At 52.4% G+C, this 16,177-nt stretch overlaps 4 protein-coding genes across 4 annotated transcripts; 1 reads left to right on the top strand and 3 right to left on the bottom strand.

Moving 5' to 3' along the window:
* Positions 1–188: 188 nt before the first annotated feature.
* On the top strand, positions 189–2,293 carry TRIVIDRAFT_28529 (uncharacterized protein; the record flags this gene model as incomplete). The annotated part of the gene is made up of 5 exons (XM_014101331.1): positions 189–228; positions 297–532; positions 653–1,018; positions 1,123–1,878; positions 1,958–2,293. 5 exons carry the CDS (start codon positions 189–191, stop codon positions 2,291–2,293), a joined length of 1,734 nt encoding a protein of 577 aa, XP_013956806.1.
* Positions 2,294–4,551: 2,258 nt separating this feature from the next.
* On the bottom strand, positions 4,552–6,966 carry TRIVIDRAFT_212924 (uncharacterized protein; the record flags this gene model as incomplete). The annotated part of the gene is made up of 2 exons (XM_014101330.1): positions 4,552–6,648; positions 6,907–6,966. 2 exons carry the CDS (start codon positions 6,964–6,966, stop codon positions 4,552–4,554), a joined length of 2,157 nt encoding a protein of 718 aa, XP_013956805.1.
* A 3,794-nt stretch (positions 6,967–10,760) lies between these two features.
* Positions 10,761–11,965, bottom strand: TRIVIDRAFT_60563 (uncharacterized protein; the record flags this gene model as incomplete). Its single annotated transcript, XM_014101329.1, has 4 exons — positions 10,761–10,897; positions 11,401–11,516; positions 11,672–11,713; positions 11,760–11,965. 4 exons carry the CDS (start codon positions 11,963–11,965, stop codon positions 10,761–10,763), a joined length of 501 nt encoding a protein of 166 aa, XP_013956804.1.
* A 998-nt stretch (positions 11,966–12,963) lies between these two features.
* On the bottom strand, positions 12,964–15,514 carry TRIVIDRAFT_60564 (uncharacterized protein; the record flags this gene model as incomplete). Its single annotated transcript, XM_014101328.1, has 5 exons — positions 12,964–13,519; positions 13,621–13,965; positions 14,066–14,379; positions 14,458–15,165; positions 15,236–15,514. The coding sequence occupies 5 exons, from the start codon at positions 15,512–15,514 to the stop codon at positions 12,964–12,966; spliced, it is 2,202 nt and encodes a 733-aa protein (XP_013956803.1).
* Between the last annotated feature and the right edge of the window lie 663 nt (positions 15,515–16,177).

The following is a 16,177-nucleotide window of genomic DNA, read 5'->3' as shown; positions in this document are numbered from 1 at the left end:
TTGGTCCTTTCATCCAGTGCCTAGGTTGTCATGGACAAGGCAATATATCTCTTGCCTTAGCCCGCGCCGTTGCGCTCCCTCCCTCGTTTCTCTCGCCCATTCCTCTCGTTTCTGCTTCCATCCACTGCTCGCCCTTTCGTTTTCCGCATCTCTTCAAAGTCTGGCAAAGTCTCGTGGGCAAATTCGCCATGGTCTTCACACCTCCCTCGTATCTTCCCCAGTTGCCAGGTATGCATGCGCCCTACACAGATGCGCCCTTCTAATTTTCCTGACTGACAGCCAAACTTGCGACACAGATCCTCCGGATTCCATCACGATCGAAGAGTTCATCCGAAATGAGCAGCACGGCCGGTATCCGCTGGCCAAAGCCAGAAACCCGTACACATGCGGTATCACTGGCACGACATATGATGCTGCGCAGGTAGCCGAGCGGACAGACTTCATGGCTCGTGCAATAGGCAAGCGATTGGGGTTCAACCCTCACGAGGAGACAGAGTGGGAAAGGGTTGTCGCATTGTACTCGGTCAACACGGTACGCTATAGTCGAGCAACCTCAGCACTAGACACAACTCCCTCCCCCACCGTCTTGTCCGAAACCACTCCGAATGTTCAATGGCACGTCTAACGAGGTCGTTGCTTCTCTTTGTCGCAGATCGACTATGTCCCATTCACCCATGCCGTCCACCGCCTCTCCGGCATTGTCACGCCAGCAAGCGCCGCATACTCGATACAAGAGCTCGAGCACCAGCTCCGCACGTCAGGAGCCAAGGCCGTCTTTACATGCCCTCCTCTCCTCGACAATGCTCTAAAGGCAGCTACTGCCGTGGGAATTCCCAAGGATCGCATCTACATACTGCGCACTGCAGGATTCGACAATCCCCCTTCGTATGTGACCATTGACGACTTGGTGGCCGAGGGCAAGAGTCTGCCACCACTGAAGCCTTTGAACTGGGTCAAGGGACAGGGAGCCAGGCAGACGGCTTATCTGTGTTACTCTAGCGGTACTTCTGGCCTGCCGGTAAGTGAGAGATGACCAGTGATTAAAGTTTTGATTTCTCTTGGCCCCGTGTTTTGTTCCTGAACCCTTGTGGGCAATGCTGACATGACTTTGACAACCTGAAGAAAGCCGTCATGGTCTCCCACCGCAACGTCATCGCCAACGTCCTCCAGGTCTATGCCATGGACAGCGTCCCCCGCAAAGAGCTCGGCATTGAATCGCAAGTTTTGCTCGGCGTCCTTCCCTTCTCGCACATCTATGCTCTCGTTCTCGTTTCCACTCTCAGCCAGTACCGCGGCGACGAAAACATCGTGCTGCCAAGATACAACTTCCACGAGCTTCTCGATGCTGTCCAGCGCTTCAAGATTGAACAGCTGTTCGTTGTCCCGCCCATGCTCATCCAGATCATCGGCAATCCCGACAAAGCTGCCAAATACAACCTCGACAGCGTACGCTACGTCTACTGCGGCGCAGCTCCGCTAGGCCCAGAAGTCGTCGAGGCGCTGACCAAGATGTTTCCCAAGTGGCGCATCGGGCAAGGCTACGGCATGACGGAATGCTCGCCCACCGTCACTTCAACGAACGAGCTGGACGTACTCTTTGGCTCTTCTGGCTCTCTTTTGCCGGGAAAGAAGGCAAAGATTATCAATCTCGAAGGCAAGGAAGTGACGGAATACGACACTCCGGGCGAGCTGTTGGTTCAATCTCCCGCCGTTGTGCTGGGGTACCTGAACAACGAAAAGGCCAATGCCGAGACATTTGTCCACCACCACGACGGCCGATGGCTACGAACTGGTGACGAAGTTATTGTCCGGAAGTCGGCCCAAGGCCATGAGCACATAATTGTCGTAGACCGCATCAAGGAGCTAATCAAGACCAAGGTAAGCTGACGGTGGCGGAACTAATACAGGCGCTCAGTATTCTCATCTCTTGAATTCGGCTGACAAGAATTTAAACTAGGGCCACCAAGTCGCACCCGCTGAACTCGAAGCCCATCTCCTCAGCCATCCATACGTTTCCGACTGCGCCGTCATCCCCATTCCCGACTCCTACGCTGGCGAGGTGCCTAAAGCCTATGTCACCAAATCCGCCTCCGACTGCGCCGACAAGTCTGACAAGGACATTGAGGCCGCCATCCACAAGCACGTCAAGGACCACAAGGCCAAGCACAAGTGGCTCGCCGGCGGAATCGAGTTCATCGATGCCATTCCCAAGAGCCCGAGCGGTAAGATCCTGAGGCGCTTGCTAAGAGATAAGGAAAAGAAGGCCAGACAGGCCAATGGCGCAAAGCTATAAGACGGGAAACGGCAAGGTACGCAATGTAATGATGAATACTGGTTTCTTTAGATTTTTTTTTTTTTTTTAGAAAAGACGCGTTAAATGTATATGGTTCTTCTTCTTTTAGGCATTAAGCGCGCGTTCTATATATGGAGTCCGATGATAATATCAAGGCCTATTCTTTTTTTACATAGGAGGAATTCCTTTACTACCCCTGTGTTTTCCTCTAAATTACCCAGAGATTCCCGTCTCTGGGAAATCTTTGTGAAATATATGGAAATTCTGTGAAAAAGAGCAAGGATTTCCGACAAGGATTTCCTCCAGGGAAGTCCTTGGGAATTCTTCAGGAGATCTCCTGGAAAGACGTTGGATTTCCAGCGGGTAAAACCTAAGGAAACCACAGAAAATTCCCTGTTTCTTGCTGAGGATGTCCGGCCGGCAAAATCCATTGCATATCAATATCCCCCTTCCAAAAGATATGCGCCGTCGGTGCTGCAGGGCCCGTTTCTCCATGCCCTCCTCTGGTTCTCGGTGGGAGTATGCGCGGGGAAAGCTATCAGGCCAATTATTATCTAGCGTTCGCCGCGTCCGCTGCGTCGTCGTCGTCATCGTCATCGTCTTCCTTAGCGGCGGCTTTCGACTTGCTCTTGCTGGTGAAGCGGTGGCAAGGAACTTCTCCGTCGGTTGGCGCATTGAATGCCGCCTCGCCTTGTTGCGTAAGCTTGCTGGCGATATATCTGCACGGGACGTATGTTGGGAGCCCAGTCTGGTGGAAAAGCAGTGGCATGCAGTGACTGGTTTGCAGATAGCCGTGAGTGTCGTGCAGCTTGGCGGCGGCCCTGACGAGTTTCTTCAGGGCCGAGCGGTTCTGCAACTGGTTGCACTTACCCGTGTTCTCTAGGGATTTTTCCGCGCCTTCACCGGTGAGACACATCACCATTGGCTCCATTCGTAGGACGGTGTTGGTGGGAATGTCCAGTAGAGACATAGATGTAGAAAGCGAGACATTAGTCTTGCTTTCGTGGATCACTGACTCATGGAACTTCCCAAGGAGAGCTGCGACTTCCACGTTGAGCACCGGTATGGCTTGGTTTCCGGCGTAGAGCACAAAGGCGGTCACAGTTTTCCCTCCAATATTCCATTCGTCACTGATTACGTATGGGAGCTCAGCTTGTTCACGGGCCTTGCCTTTTACCCGCCCGGCCTCTTCCTTCTCTGACTCGGACTCTTCCTCAAGTTCTTGAAGAAGTCGTGATTGCTTTCTCTTTGCCGTTGTAGTAGCAACGGGAAAAAGCTTCCGTTGCACTGGTAATGGAGTAGCAGTGGCTTCTTCCTCTTCAGTAATAAACGAGCTCCGGAGGCGGCCTTGTGGCGTAGATTGTTGCGTAAGGGGTGTGAGCTCCTTTAAGAATTTATCCACATTCTCAACACTAATAAAGTCGACGATCTCTTTGACTTTTAGGTTCCTAAATTAAAAGCAGCCTGGGTAGTAATCATAGTAGATATTAAAGTAATATATAGATAGTAGTGATAGTAGCAGAATGTAGCAATAGTAGCAGAATGTAGCGATAGTAGCAGAATGTAGCGATAGTAGCAGAATGTAGCGATAGTAGCAGACAGTAGCAGAATGTAGCGATAGTAGCAGAAACCATTAAGAGAAGCATTTCACGAAAGAGCAGCAAGAGAATTATGGTAATAATGATTCTATTTTTCACTCAAGATGCATGAGCACCATTACTACTACATATGCAAAAAAAGCAGCCATCACGCAAAAATTTTCACTCGCATAAAAAGAAAAACAAATAAAAAAAAAAAAGAGTCAACCTTTTTTTCCAAAACGTCCATAGCCTTGGCAACAGCCAAATGGCAGATGAATCTCATATCGATATTAATATTAAGTTACCACATCAGCCAGTCCAGCGGGCGTATAATGGCTCTCCGTGCATTGCATTGCGTTGCGCGGGAGCCATTTGATCCAAGGATCCTCCTCTCCTCCTTGCCCTTGGTAAAGGACCAGAAAGAGAGGCACCCCCAGCCGTTCTGGCTATGTGCTCGTAAGGATCGTAAGAATGATATTGCCCTACTGTATGAGGGTCATTTTTCCGCTAGTCAGGTCCTGTCCGTGTACACATACATTCCCCCTTCTAACCACTTCAAATAATAAATACTGCGCGCGCCCTCCCAGAGGCACTGAACAAAAAGCAAAAAGATCCCAAAAACGAATCAAATGAAACAGCTGATTACACGCGCGTCTAAACTCCGCTCAAGGGGCTGCTTTACAGAGCAAAGACAGCGGCCATGACGGCGAGACCCAGGCTCATGCCAGCGCCAACACGGCCAGCAGCGCCAACAACGGGGAAGCCGGTGCTGCCGGGGAAGGCTCCAGTGCCAGTGGCGGTGCCGATAGGGGCAGGAGGAGCGGCAACAGGAGGAACAACCTGAGTGGGCTCCGAAGCGGGAGCGGTCTCAACGGGAGCAACGTAGGTGGGCACAGCGGTGACGGGAGCAGCAGTGATGCTGACCTGGGGGACGGTGATGGCGGTCGAGACGTAGACGGTGGTGCTGCTGCCGGGGACGGTGGTGCCCTCGGAGACGCAAGGCTCAGTGACGGTGGTCTCAACAACAACAGTGGTGTACTGAGAAGGAGCAGCATAGGGAGTGCCAGTCACGGTGATGATGGAGGTGATGGGGGCAGCACCAGTGGCAACGGCAGGGTTGGAACCGGCATAGCCAGCGCAGACACCCTGGAAGAAGGTGATGGCGGCCGCGACGTCGTCGTCGTTGTTTCCGTTGGAGTAGATGCACTGGAAGACCTGCTGGACGAGGTCCTTGCTGGGGCAGTAGCAGGCGGCGTCGGTGTTGTCCTTGCAGTTGGGGACCAGAGTCAGCCAGGTGTTGATGCACTTGGGCAGGACATCGGGGCAAGGAAGAGGCTCAGAAGGAGAGGAGCCGGAGCCGGTAGGGGCAGCAGCCTCGGAAGTGGGCAGAGGAACACCGGGGGTGATGGTGGCAGTGACGGGGCAGATGGTGGTGCTGACGGCAACGGTGACGGTGGTGACGACGGGCTTGTCGGTCCTGGCCGGGCAGTTGGTCACCTCAGGAGCACAGCTGGTGATGGTGTGGACAGAGGTGGTGAAGACGGTCGAGGTGGTCTGGTAGACGGTGGTGTAGGGAGCACCAGGGCCGGTGGTGACGGCGTCAGAGCCACCAGTGGTAGCAGGAGCAGTAGTCTCGGCACCAGCGGGAGCAGTGGTGGTCTCACCAGGGACAGGGTAGGTCTGGCCAGCGGGAGCAGTGGTGGTCTCGCCAGCAGGGGCGGTAGTGGTCTCAGCACCAGCGGGAGCAGTGGTGGTCTCGCCAGCAGGAGCAGTGGTGGTCTCGGCGCCAGCAGGGCCAGTGGTAGTCTCACCAGCAGGGGCAGTGGTCTCGCCGCCAGGAGCAGTGATGACAGAGGTGCTCACGACAACATCAGTGGTGGCAGTGTTAGTGGGAACGCCGCCATAGGGAGCAGTGGTAGTCTCGGCACCAGCGGGAGCGGTGGTGGTCTCGCCAGCAGGAGCGGTAGTGGTCTCAGCACCAGCGGGAGCGGTGGTGGTCTCAGCACCGGCAGGGCCAGTAGTCGTCTCACCAGCGGGAGCAGTGTAGGTCTCGCCGGGAGCAGTGGTGGTCTCGGCACCAGCAGGGCCGGTGGTAGTCTCACCAGCAGGAGCAGTGTAGGTCTCGCCAGGGGCGGTGGTAGTCTCAGCACCAGCAGGGCCGGTGGTGGTCTCGCCAGCGGGAGCAGTGTAGGTCTCGCCGGGGGCAGTGGTGGTCACAGCAGGGGCAGTGTAGGTATCGACGGGAGCAGTGGTGGTCTCGCCAGCAGGAGGAGTGTAGCCAGGCTTGGTGTGAGACTTGGTGTGGTGACCGCCGCCAGGAGGAGTGTAGACAGGCTGAGAGTAAGAAGGCTTGGTGTGGTGGCCGCCGCCAGGAGGAGTGTAGACAGGCTGAGTGGGCTTGGATGGGGGAGCGTTGTTGCCACAGTCCCAAGAGATGTGGTGAACCTTGGTACCGCAAGTTGACTTCTTGCCACCGTTACCACCGCCAGGGTAGACGATCCAGACCTTCTTGGCACCACCGCACTGGGTGTTCTTGACGGAGGTTCCTTGGGACGAGCACTGAGCAGAGTGCTTGCAGGTAGAGCCGTCGGGCATCTCGTAGTGGAACTCCATGCGAGTATCAAACTCGACAGAGACGGAGAAGGTATCGACGGAGAAGTGGTCGTTGCCAGCGCTGGCAGAGATGCAAGGGGTGGTGTTCTTGTCGCCCGTGCACTTGCCAGAGATGGAGCGGCCGGTAGCACCAAAAGTACGAGCGCTCAGGAGGCTGTCACGCTTGCTGAAGTCGTTCTCACAAGACCAGCCGCTGAAGTCGAATCCGCCATAGTGTCCAATAACGCCAGTGGGAACGTCGCTGAAGTCCCAGCCGTTGTGCTGCTGGGTGTTGCAGTTGTTATTGGTGTTGCCGGGGCAGCTGTAGGGCTTGGCGTTGGTCCAGGAGCTACCAAGAGAGTACTGGACGAGGAGGTTAGCCATTGAAGCTCATATATATCAAATGATAATGATAGAGATGGAAGAAGGCGTTGAACTCACAGTGGCAGCAACCTGCTCAACGCTGGCGGCAGCCAGGAGAGCAAAGGCGGCAGTCTTCATGATGAAACAAGTTCGAAACGATAGTGAGTGTGAAACGACAGTTGATCGCAATCAAGCGTATGTAAAATATGAATCAAGAATATAGATATCGATATGGACTTGATAGTAGTTGTTTGGGGGATTCAAAGAAAACGAATGACTTTGATCCAGTAATGAGAGACTTGTTGATTAGGAAGAGAGAAAGAAAAAAAGAAAAAGGAAAAAATAACCACACAAGGACTGTTTGAATCTCCAGAATCAAGAGAGAGGAGGAGGAGATGGACGGACTAGAGGCAGATCTATATACCCAAAGGCCGGACGCCTTGGTTGGAGGTGAGCCGCTCACACGTTGTCTTGCCTGGGCGCTTGAGCAGGCGCAAAGCCTCGACCCCTGTTCCCTTCGCAGCATCTCCCCACAGCCTGTGGGAAAGGCCAAATCAAGACAGAGACCCATGATGAGGCGCCGGGAACAAGGTCGAGGCAATCTCGAGTCAGAAGGTACTGGTACCGGGCCGGCGCATTGGGGACAAAGTATCAGCCCATAGCGGCTCGTGGGAGAACGTGGTGGAACATGGAGGGAATGGGGCAACGCATGATAACGCGCGGTACTTGAGATGGGCCACACGGAGAAGCTGGACAAGAGGTAGCAGTACGAGAACCAGTCAGAAACGGCTTCTGGCATGACGATGCTCGAAGCCGCAAAAGCCTTGGAGTTTTGGCACTAGTCCGGCGAATTGTGTGGCGGCTTGGCCATGTGGACTTGGGGCACAGGTAGAGGCCAGGTACTTGGACGCAGGCTAAACACGGCCCAGGTACTTGCTCGATACAGTACGCGCGCGTCTCTGCTCATGCGTGCCAAGAACCCCCAGGGGCGCATGGATGGCTCGCTGCCGAAACGGCTCCATGTCCCAGGGGCCGCGCTACAGCGTTCTTGGCAGGCACACGGCGCTATTTAGTGGTCGCTGAAGCAAGTTCACGGACCCCTAGAGACAGGACGCTTCAGGTACCGCTCCCTACCTCAGCTGCTAAGGTAGCAGACGGCAGTGGAGGTTACAGGTGGGTGGCCAGTGGCTCTACCGCTTTTGCACCCGAGGATTTTTCGCCAGTCAGTCCACCGGTGGGCTCATGAAGACTGCGCGATGTCATGTTGACGATAGGTTAGTGTTGAATACACGGAATCACATCGAGATTCAATGCCTCAACGAAGACAATCAAAAGTACCTACCTATACCCTGCCTCATCTCTGCTCGTACGGGTACTGTACGAGTAGAAGTACTCTAAAGAGACCACGACAACTGCCTAAATGAATGATAGGTACATACCTAGGTAGTTAATACCCAAGTACCTACCTATCCAATGATGCTAATAAAAAGGCCATTCAATGCCATCGCTGCTCCTCGCACAGCCAATCAAACTCTGCAGCCTGTAGCGTGCGGATTTACGGTGCCATATCGCCTCTTCCAATCTCCCTTCAAATGGCCAATATTCATGCGCGCCTCTCAAGCCTCACCTGCAGGCCCGGCCACTTCTGGGGCCACTGCCCACCATTTGCCTCAGCGCCTAAGCTTGCAGAGAAGTTTAACCCGCGAGCCTAATGCCAAACAAGGTTAAAGCTCCTGCAGGAACCCAGGTTGGCTGACCAGCTCGTACCGTTGAAGCACCCCTGATCCTGATGTTTTTTACGTGGAAAAACTGTCAACATTTGATGGAATATTTTATTCTTAAGAAAAAAAGTATATTAACAAAATAATATCAATAAAAATATTAATGATGATGATAATAGAGTACTCAATCAAGTTACTGTCACAAATAAAAGGTACATAGGTACCTACATGGTACTTTGCAAGGCCTTGCGCATTTTTTTTCTGTTTCTTGCCTCAGCCTGTCGAGAGTTCCCATGCCGCCTTCTCCTTCTTTGCTTCAGGTTCGCCGGCGCTTTCCCACACTATCCTCGATCGACATCACGTTACCGCCTGTTCTCCCTGCTTCTGGCCTTGTCCATGTTTCTCCATGAAACTCCCACAGACCTTTTTTTCGTTTTTCGTTTTTTTCTCCTGGTGTGGCCACCGTTTATTGTTATTTTTATCCCGCGCGCCTGATCTTGACACAGACCAATCCAAACCACCGAGATCCGCACAGACACGGCCTCGATCTCTACTCGTGTCATCCATGCCGCTTCCACGGACTTGTGCCTGACTACGACTGCTAGTCGATGCGGTAGCGCAGGTACGGCTTCTGGCTATGGAGTCTCTTCACCACCAGCTGACTGAAGCAAGTGTTAGATTGCCTGTAGTTCACGCATTCCTCGCTCTTCGTAGAACCGCTATACCAAACGCAGACACCGTCAACTCGTCTCGTCTCGCCTCGTCTCCATCTTCACCACGACTTGTCGCCTACTAGGCCATGTCAAGCAATCCATGTCCCGCCACGCCTTGCGGTGCCAGCCGGGCCTGGCAGCTTCTCTTCTTTCCAGCTAGGCTCTGTTCGCTGTTCATGGGGAGTTTTCCCCCATAAACACTGCCTCCGCCTCTAAACCCTGTCGTCGAATCAATCATGCCACAGCAGCAGAGGCGAGTCCCCCCTGTCTGTCGGCGGACGAAAATCTCCAAGCGACGCAGAGCCGACGTCTGGTGGCCCCGTTTCCACACGGCAAGCCTGTCTGCGAACAATTTACAACGCCCAACACGCTGGGACCTGCACGTAACCCATGCCCGGCACGTCGGGTAACAGCGTGGAATTGACAACGCCAGCAACGGCTTGGCACATTATGGCTGGGCTCGCAGCACGGGACATTCTGTGCCGAGCACTTGCAGCTCTTCTCATCGCATTGCTCCGTAAGTGTAACCACTCTATACTTGTTCTGTCATGTCAACTCCCAGAACCACATTTTCTCCTGGCCCTGCATTGTATGTAATGCTTGCTACACTCGTATGTACAATCTCCGAACTCCGTATTAACATTAATGACAGATGATAAGACACCGTCTACGTTTTGATATGTCAAAACCACCCACGTAGCAATCACCTAGCCCTCCAAAAGAGGAAAAGGAGTACCGAGTACTAGGTAGTAGTATCCCGCTCTACTGCCTAAAGTCATTTGGCTGTTATCGCCAGACTAGTGGCATAATTTTCTTCTCTCCCTGCTGCGCGGTGCCGAGTTCCAGCTGATTTGAAGACAGGTTCCCATGACCGCAACACTTCTAGCTTGACTTCTTGGCCATGTTCGGAAATGCTTGAGTCAGGTTCAGGCTTTCAGCTTCCCGTCGATGGATACTCTCAAGCTAGTATCTTGATTAGACAGATTGGAACCTGTCTTTCCAGCCGCTGCCTTTCAGCTGCACTGGTTTGACAAAGACAAGGCAGGTACCAAGTATATTGCTGTTTTGCCATGAGTCCATCTGTCCATCTCCAAACGATTGGTCGACATTTGCAGCATGTACTGTGAATAATTTCGAGCTCCTCAGGGATGCTGGCAATGCCAAGGCCGTGCGTTTCCGTCTACATCTTAAAGCGTACGTGTACTAGGTATGTCTAGGTATGTATTACCCTGCTCATCACCACCGCTAATCCTAAGCAGCATCCTGTCCAACTACTCCTATATTCTTATCCGAGGGATTCCGTGTCAATAACAGTACCTCGTCGTTACGGAATACGGAGAAGGGCAACCCAACACCGCCGAGATAGCTTCCAAACACGCCCACGTCTTTCTCGGAAGAGTCATTGACAAGGTCTCAGGTCCAGTGAGTTCTAGCCTTTTGACATGTGGGTTATTTTCCCGCGGCGAACGTTGCATTGACGCTCTCTCGCTTGTACCAATCAAATTTCCTCTCTTTGGCAGTAATATTCATGTTCCGGATCGACAGTTGCACATTGTCGGTTCTCTCCGAGATCGTCGCTTGTGAATCCACCGTAGAGGCCCGCACCCACGCCAGCGCCGAGATTCTCAATACTCTCTGCAAGAAATTTCCTTACCAGCAACTGCTAGTAGTAAGTTCTCACTCTACGAGTATGGGAGGCTAACCCTAAGCTCCTCTCGCATTCGATTCTGAAAATCAATCGAGGCGGACAAGGCTTGCCCTGAATTTGCTTCGCGTGTCTTCACGCCGCGAGAGAATACTATTCACAGCAATCCGAAAACCATGGGACCCTGGTTACCAGCAGGAACCAGCAGGAACCAGCAGCTCTGTCTTTTCAGGCTACTTTGTAGTTCCTCTTTACTAATCCGTTTGGGTACTGGACAACCAACTATTACCTGGCTATCGATTGACGGCGGGGATAAAATTTTGTATGGATACACTACGAGTACGTAGTATGTGCTACTACAAGTACCACTACCGTCGATTTCCTCCAAGCTTGGACCAGGATGCCGTGCTAATCTGAGACCCCTTCAGCCTTTTTCTCCGTGTCGGCCTTCCCTTCTGCGCACAAGCTGTCCGTCACCTGAGATGGAACCTACTTTTACAGGTCGACGTGTCGTACGAGATACCTAATTTGGAATATTGCTGCTTCGTGCCGTCGCGCTGACCAGCAAGGCTGCGATGAACTTCCGTGATTGGAGCATTCCTTGCCCAACTGGGCCTCATATATTTCTCCCTACCTATAACTGAGGCAAAGTCTATTCCCAGCGCATGCGTGAAGACATTTGCTCCACGAGAATCAAATGGCATTTGGTGAATAACACAGTTTCTTCTTTGCATTGCCAACATGACTTCACCAACAATGCTTACAGTACAAGCTGTGTGCCGTGGGCAAATTGCGTGGTGTGATACCTGATGCATACGAGTACATCGTGCTGTGCTAATTTTGACAACACACGGGCGCTCGGTTTGGTGCGAGTTGCGAATCGCTGGCCAACGAGCAAGCTGATTCGGCAGAAGAAGTGTTGTTTCACCACGAGGATAACCTGAAGCGGCTATCCGATCCAACGGAGGTGGCGAAGCTCGACCCCATCCATGCGCTGCTACATCGGCTCCACAGGGTTCTGTCATACCGTACTGGACTACTCCGTAGCGGTAGTGCATTCTAGTTGTTCGGTGCATGGAGCACGACTTGCATCCTGTTCAGGGTGGCATTCGGATTCCTCAGATCTCCTGAGGGCATTGCTCTTTATGGCATAACCAGGTACGATCCGAACCTGCTAGGGGTTATCATGGTTGAATGCATACTAACGCCAGAGCCCGTTGGAGCCTACTCAGACCCGCTGATATTCTGTTAATTGCCCGCAATGAGTGTACGAGACACTGTTTTGGCCAGCAAGACTCTAAGATCAAATTCCTCTGCATACACATTTCCAGGCTTGAGAGCGCCGTCCTACCTCCATTGAATTATCGCCCTTTGCAACAAGACTTTTCGCCGCCGAAACAGAGAAGTAAAACAGTGAGAAATGAAATGGTGAGAAACAGATAAACCAGGTACGTGGCATCGTAGAGCAAATCACAGCGTTCTGTGCAACATCTTTTGATCAGTCTGCAACCCTACCCTAGAACCCGAGCGAAATTTCTGGTTATCTCGACGCCGCATTCTTCAAACACCATGATGCTCAATCCTTTTGTTCAAACCTCTTTTCACACAGCAGTGGCGTCGTTATTCTACGACAGCCATTCTTCACCTTTCTATCCACGCATGTAGTAGGGATGATATAGAATCATTCCTATCTTGTCGTTTTGGTCAGTCATGCTTCTCACCGTCGTGTATTTCGAGATAACATTCTGGCAAATATCCCACTTCGATATCAACTCCATATCTGGTCATGACACGGGCTTCTGCTAACTATTTTTCGGTCGACTGCCCGTGACTTGAGTTGTCACACGCGCTGGCAGTCATTTGTATAGGTGGATTGCAACGCAAACGCGTTTCCTTGAGCATTATAGCTCCCTCGCTTTAAATTCGACAACTTTACCTCCGTCCTTTAATTACCAGCTGTGTGCAAGAAGAGACAGAAAGGCTCCTTGTTGGATTACCATACCGAGTCAAGCCTGTCGAGATCCTACTCGGATCTTTCCGCAATCTTCAATCGAAACTACTGGCTCTCGTCTATCGACAGCTGTTCGTATCGCTTTACCAAGTTTTCAAGCCGCGCAGAAGTTGGATCTTCAAGCTTGCTTCCCACCGATAGTGGATAATGGGACTGGGCGTATTCTACCAACAGCGGCTCCTCAGGAGCAAGAGGGTCCCAAACCACGTAGTTCTGCAGCATCGCCAGGTCTGGGGGCTCAAGTCGATCCCGCAACAGCCGGTAGATTACTGAGGTGAGATGAATGTGTTGGCCTTGATCATATAGCCCTTTCAAGCTCAAAATGATTGTCGATCTTAGAGATTTGATAGTCTCAACGTCGTGAGCAGGAGTCAATTTGAGGCTGTCCATTGCTCCACCAGCTATGAACGACAGATGAATCGTCAAGAAGGGATCGCAGTGTTCAAAGCTGTGCCGGATATAGTAGAGGCGCCCGACAGTCTCGAGGCGAGCGGCTGCATGGGCAGCAGTCTTTTGAGCAGTTTCTTTCATGAGGGTTGAAGCCCCCGAAAGTCCGGCTTGCTTTGTAGAGAATAGGATGGTGGCCAAGTAAAGCTCCATGCTATTACATCAATACTCTGTCAGCGCTCAACCGCAGCCACAGTTTTAAAATAAGGTGAGAGGGGAGACGGTGCCAAAGAAAAGGGTCGAGGGAAAACGTACTGCACTTTAAGCTGCCATGGGAAGACGATATTGTGAGGTGCGAGAGTAATAGGCAGCTCGGCATACCATTTCTCTAGCCTTGAGAATATGGACCAGATTTGACCGGGAGATGCTGTGGCACCTTCTTTCAGGCCGTAGCTGACTGCAGCCATGTCGTGGATGATGGAACGCAGCCCGGAGATTGCTTTGAAATAATGCCCATATTGTGCCGGAACCAACGTCGAGTTCAGCGGGTACCTCAGCTTGAAATCTCCATACCAAAACGGATGCTCATATGGATTGGGCAGCGGAGTGGCTGGCGGATCAGGAATCAGAGGAGCCCGGTAATAGTAGTACGATTGTATGCTGTCATGAGATGGACCAACATGTTAGCGAGAGGGGACGAGAGCGACGCGGCGAATCGGACAAGCAGCAAGAGGGGAGTTCGTCAAGAAAAAAAACATACCACTGCCAGTTGAAGAGAGCCCAGGCCGTAAAGACACGAGCATGGACCATTCTCTCGTTCTTCTCGTTCGCATGATCTCCGAACAAGTCTAGTTGCTGGGCAACTTTGAGGGCCTGCATCAAGTACGTGTGGCCGATCTTGTCCATGCCGTTGTGGCTATAGATGAGATTCAGAAGCGTCGCGGTTTGCACGGAAACCAAGTCCACCCTGTCGCTTTGCAGCTCCCACAAGCGCTTCGCTTCGGCTAGAAAGCGATATCTGAGACTCTGGGGTACCCAGAACTGGCTCCGATTGGGTATGTCAATCAAGGAGTGCTGGCATCCTGGTAAGCATGTGTTCCCATTTACTTCTTTACCCAAATTCAGACGACTTGGAGTTGGCTGTATACTTACGCATGCTTCCGCCAGCAAGACGTTGACGAGCACTGGCGAGCAAAACCGCGAGTCATGGTCAATCATGGCCTGGAAAAAGATATCCTTGTGGAATATGGGAAAGGTTGGATACTCGTGGAGAATGTAAGCTCGTAAGAGCATCCGCATCAAGTGGTCGTCGGCGGATACCTTGGTCCACTCGGAGGGCTTGACGAGGTCAATCAGGGGATCCAAGAGTTCAGCGGCATGATACGGCTGCAGATATATATCCTGATAGTGGCCGGGGTGTGCATATTTCGATTCTGTGCTCCCTTGGCTGCCCTCTTGTCCTATTTTGAGAAAGGCAGTTTCATACAACACCGACTTGAGATATGGGTTGTCCGGGGTTTGAAGGCGGGCTGGCATGGCGGCAAGATATGGGAACTGGTAGCGTCTCCGAGTCTCCGGGACGACAGAGAGCTGCAGCAGAAGATCGCATTCTCTGATCTGCCTCAAAAGGGTTCCAGGGTCAGCACCTTGGCGTACCAGGCTGAACATGGTCATTGCATCCTTCTCCGAGCAAGTCTGAAAAGCAGTGAACAGCTCCTCAAAAGCAGTTGATTTTTTGTTTTCCTCTCGATACTTGCGCTTCAGCACGGCCGCGTTTGTCTCTTCACGATAGGCCGAGTCGTAACTGCACTCGACATCGCGCATCTCGCAACCTGCGCACTTCGGGCGGTTTCCATTGCACTTTTGGCGGGTTTCGCGTCATGAGCTAAATGTCCGAGCACTTCCCTACGGGCGGGGTTTCAAACAATACCTTTATTTTGCGCTTCCGGCAAGATTCACAGGCAACGTTGACGGCTTTCCTCATCTGCCGCCGGCCCGTTTTGGTGTAGTACACGGGTGTAGACGATGCAGGCGACACATGGGAATATGTAGAGGCGACTGCAGACGTTGGTGCGGATGTAGGCGCGGACGTAGGCGCAGATGCGGTCCTATTCTCGGTCCAAGAGTGAACATCGCCGAATGAATCTGAATCTGCACGCTCTGAGACGACACGACGATATTTGCTCGGTTGCGAGGGGCAATCTTGCATCGTCAAGGGTATAAAAGGGTGAGCGCAGGGATGGTTCTGGAATTCTGGGGCAGAGAGTCCGCTGGACCACCGGACATGGTCGAGTCAAGGAGAATGATAAGGGACGAGGGACGAGGGACGATATATGCTTAAATGTAGGGCTGAAAGAGGGTGTAGAGAAAGGGAGAGAGAGAGAAAGAGATGCTATTCCATCCCAGGGTGCTCTAGAATAGGCAAGCTAGAGAGTTCGGGGTTTCTTCCGTCTACCCTGATCGTAGTAATGACGATCTAAGTGGCTGCTAGGCCGGTTTGACGGAACCAACTCCGCCGGCCCCTCTTAGATAATGTCCTTATTGGCTCCTCTGCAAGGGACCTCTTAAGTGTATAGAACTATCTCAAAGTCGAATGTTGAGATGTGATGGTCATGTGTCAGCCGCAGCAGCATGCAAAAGACTGGTGACGACGCAGCAGAGAAGGCGAGGAGGAGTTTTTGGAGTGCAGCCACGTTTTGATGACACCCAAGGATTTTCATCAGAATTCATATGCATGATTGCATCCGAAGTGGATGGACGCTCAACAGCACGTACAGCAAGCAGGCGACTCTATGGCTAGAGACGGGACGCCTGCCTCTACTTCACCGCACGAGACACTTTATGCCTTAGCCTGGCTGCAGCCTTGGCTTGA

This window comes from Trichoderma virens (genome assembly GCF_000170995.1).
Source record: "Trichoderma virens Gv29-8 chromosome Unknown TRIVIscaffold_6, whole genome shotgun sequence".
In the NCBI taxonomy this organism is placed as follows: Eukaryota; Fungi; Ascomycota; class Sordariomycetes; order Hypocreales; family Hypocreaceae; genus Trichoderma; species Trichoderma virens.
Note: the sequence above shows the minus strand (reverse complement) of the source record. Positions and strands in the feature narration are given on the sequence as shown.